Source organism: Miscanthus floridulus, chromosome 3 (genome assembly GCF_019320115.1).
Source record: "Miscanthus floridulus cultivar M001 chromosome 3, ASM1932011v1, whole genome shotgun sequence".
Lineage (NCBI taxonomy): Eukaryota > Viridiplantae > Streptophyta > Magnoliopsida > Poales > Poaceae > Miscanthus > Miscanthus floridulus.
The window spans coordinates 58,491,971-58,494,557 of record NC_089582.1 but is presented as its reverse complement, the minus strand read 5'-3'; the positions used below and the strand labels follow the sequence as shown (position 1 = coordinate 58,494,557).

The following is a 2,587-nucleotide window of genomic DNA, read 5'->3' as shown; positions in this document are numbered from 1 at the left end:
CATCCTTGGATGGCAGCAAGACATCCCACATGAAGTGAGAGGTGTAATCCACCATCAACAAAGAAGTAGCGCCGCCCTCCTGGAGTCACCGGTGCCATGGGTCCACAAAGGTCGCCGTGTACTAGCTCCAATTGTTCCTGCTCGTGGTACGCTGCTTGCTGAGGGAATGGGCGTCGGTGCTGCTTTGTCATGATGTAGGTGTCGCAGAGCTACTCAATGTGCTTGATCACTAGCATCACACGCTCCATGGCCTCCTTGCCAAGCTTGTGAATCCCTCGAAATGGTGGTGGCCGAACCGCTCGTGCCAGCGCCAGGCTTCATCGTTCTTCCTTGTGGTGAGGCAGAGGGGTTGTGCCGTCTTGAGGTGGAGGACATAGAGGCGGCTGGGTTTGCGGCGAACCTAGACGAGGAGTCACCCACGTCGATCCCAGATCTGGAGCACGCCCTTGTCGATCTCCACATTGGACCCACCATCATCGAGCTGGCCAAGGCTCATGATGGAGTTGCGCAGCGCCAGGATGTAGTAGATGCCATGGAGGATGCGGTGCTCATCGGTCTTGCCTTGGAACATGATCGAGCCCACACCCTGGATCTCTACCCTTGACACATCGGTGAACCACACCGAGCCATGAATAGAGGTGTCAAGGTCGGAAAAGAGCTCACGACAGCCGATAATGTGGTGGGTGGAGCTGCTATCAAGGTACCAACCATCCAGCTTGTCCTCGCCAGAGCTGGTGTTGAGGAATGCACGGGCTCGAGGCTCCTCGATGTCGAGGCTAGCGTCGGCTTTGGAGAAGAAGACATTCTCCTCTGCATTGCATCCAGCTCCAGGAAGCTATGGGCGAGGTAGAACGTGGCCTCATCATCATCCGCCTCCGCAACGTGCGTTGTGTCGCCACGCTCGCGTCGAGGCTGAGGGCAGTCCTTCGCCCAGTGGCCGATGCGATGGCAGTTGAGGCAGGTGTCGTCGTGATTCACTTTGCGTTCGCTGTCGATGACTCCAGCCTTCTCTCCTTGCCCGCCGCCGCCACGGTCGCCACGGTCACCCTTTGGCTTCTGCTTCTTACAGCCGCGGGGACGTCGGCGGTGCTCCTTGGATGGACTGGACGAGCCAGAGCCATCTCCACCCTTTTTCTTCTCCTTCTGTCGAGTGAGCCATTGCTCCTCGGTATACATCAGCTTCCCGCCAACGGAGATCGGCTTGATGGGGGGTTCTTCCTCAAGATCATCCACCGTCTTCAATCTCCTGGTGAGGTCCTGGAAGTCAAGGAGGGTCTCGATCGCGATCCTCAGCTGGGCGTACTTCTTCGGCATGGCTCGAAGCAGCTTCTCCACCACCCGCTCCTCTATCAAGTCTGTGTCACTGTGATGAGCCATCTGCTGCTTCAAGGCGGAGAGACGAAGAGCAAAATCCTCAATCTGCTCACCAGTGTAGAAGGCGATGTTCTCCCAATCCTTGCGCAGCCGCTGCAACATGACGCGGCGGACGCGGTCGATGCCGATGCACGCCGCGGTGATGGAGTCCCACACCTCCTTGGCAGAGGCCTTGTCTGCGAGCGGCACACCCATCTCCGGCGGTACTCCAGCAATGATGGCGTCGAGCGCACGCCGGTCGTCGTGGTATGGGAGGTCGCCGTACTCGATGGCATCCTAGAGCTGGCGTGCTTGCATCTTGACCTTTATGAGCAGACTCCACTCGTGGTAGTTGGTCTTGGTCAGCATCGGGCACGGCGTGCCCATGCCGGAGTCCTTGTATACCGTCTGGATGACCGCAGGTGACCCGCGATGGCGCTCTGGCGACGGTGAAGGTATGCGGCGTCGTACTGGGCTCCGCGATCCTCTGGGCTGCCGCTCCATCTTCCGAAGATTAGACCGGTGATTAGTCTAAGCAAGCCAGCAGCTGCATCTCCAGGTGACCGTTTTCGTGCACCTGAGCCTAGCAGCTGCACTCCCTGTATATATAGATACTCGTTTAGACACACAAAAGCACATGTACCCCATATGAATACAAGACCAGTGCATTTTGATGATAGTCGATAGACAGTTTGTCTACTACTAAATCAATAATTAGTTGCAAACGTACGAGCAGTGTCCGTTTAGTTAGCTGTTTATGGTCTGTTTAAGTGGCTATTTAGCTTGAATAAATAGTTAAACAATTGGTGACCATTTAGTCTGTTTAAAGGTTTAGGCTAATACTGTAAATAGAAGTCTTAAATTTGGTACGTTGGAGTGAAAATAAACTTACCAGCTAGCTAAGTTGGATGGGGTAAGTGACAGCTAACAACCCCGGAGTTAACGACGTCATTTTGAAGAAAACGGAGGCATGTCCCTAGCTTCTTGAAATGGTTGACTTTTAAGAAAAAACTTCGGGTTTGAAATTTCAACCGATCGATTAGGTAGAAATTAACCTAGGAGCTACGGTCAAATGTCCTCACTCCGTCCCTAAAAGAACGCAATTCTAGAACATATCATATTTGAATATACCAAGTTTAACAAATTATAAATAAAAAAGTATAAATATTTAAATATCAAATAAATATCATTAGATTAATTACGAAATATATTTTTATAATAAATTGAATTGACG

The 2,587-nt window shown here is 52.3% G+C and overlaps 1 protein-coding gene across 1 annotated transcript; it reads right to left on the bottom strand.

Annotated features, from left to right (window-relative positions):
* Positions 1-412: 412 nt before the first annotated feature.
* Positions 413-1,569, bottom strand: LOC136543778 (uncharacterized). Its single transcript, XM_066536138.1, has 2 exons — positions 705-1,569; positions 413-594 (listed from the first exon to the last, which is right to left on the bottom strand). The coding sequence occupies exons 1-2, from the start codon at positions 1,567-1,569 to the stop codon at positions 413-415; spliced, it is 1,047 nt and encodes a 348-aa protein (XP_066392235.1).
* Between the last annotated feature and the right edge of the window lie 1,018 nt (positions 1,570-2,587).

Coding starts and splice junctions, on each gene's coding strand:
- LOC136543778 (XM_066536138.1), bottom strand. CDS start 1,569: ATGGGTGTGCCGCTCGCAGACAAGGCCTCTGCCAAGGAGGTGTGGGAC. Junction 595..704: donor GAGGACAAGCTGGATGGTTG/GTACCTTGATAG, acceptor TGTCAAGGGTAG/AGATCCAGGGTGTGGGCTCG.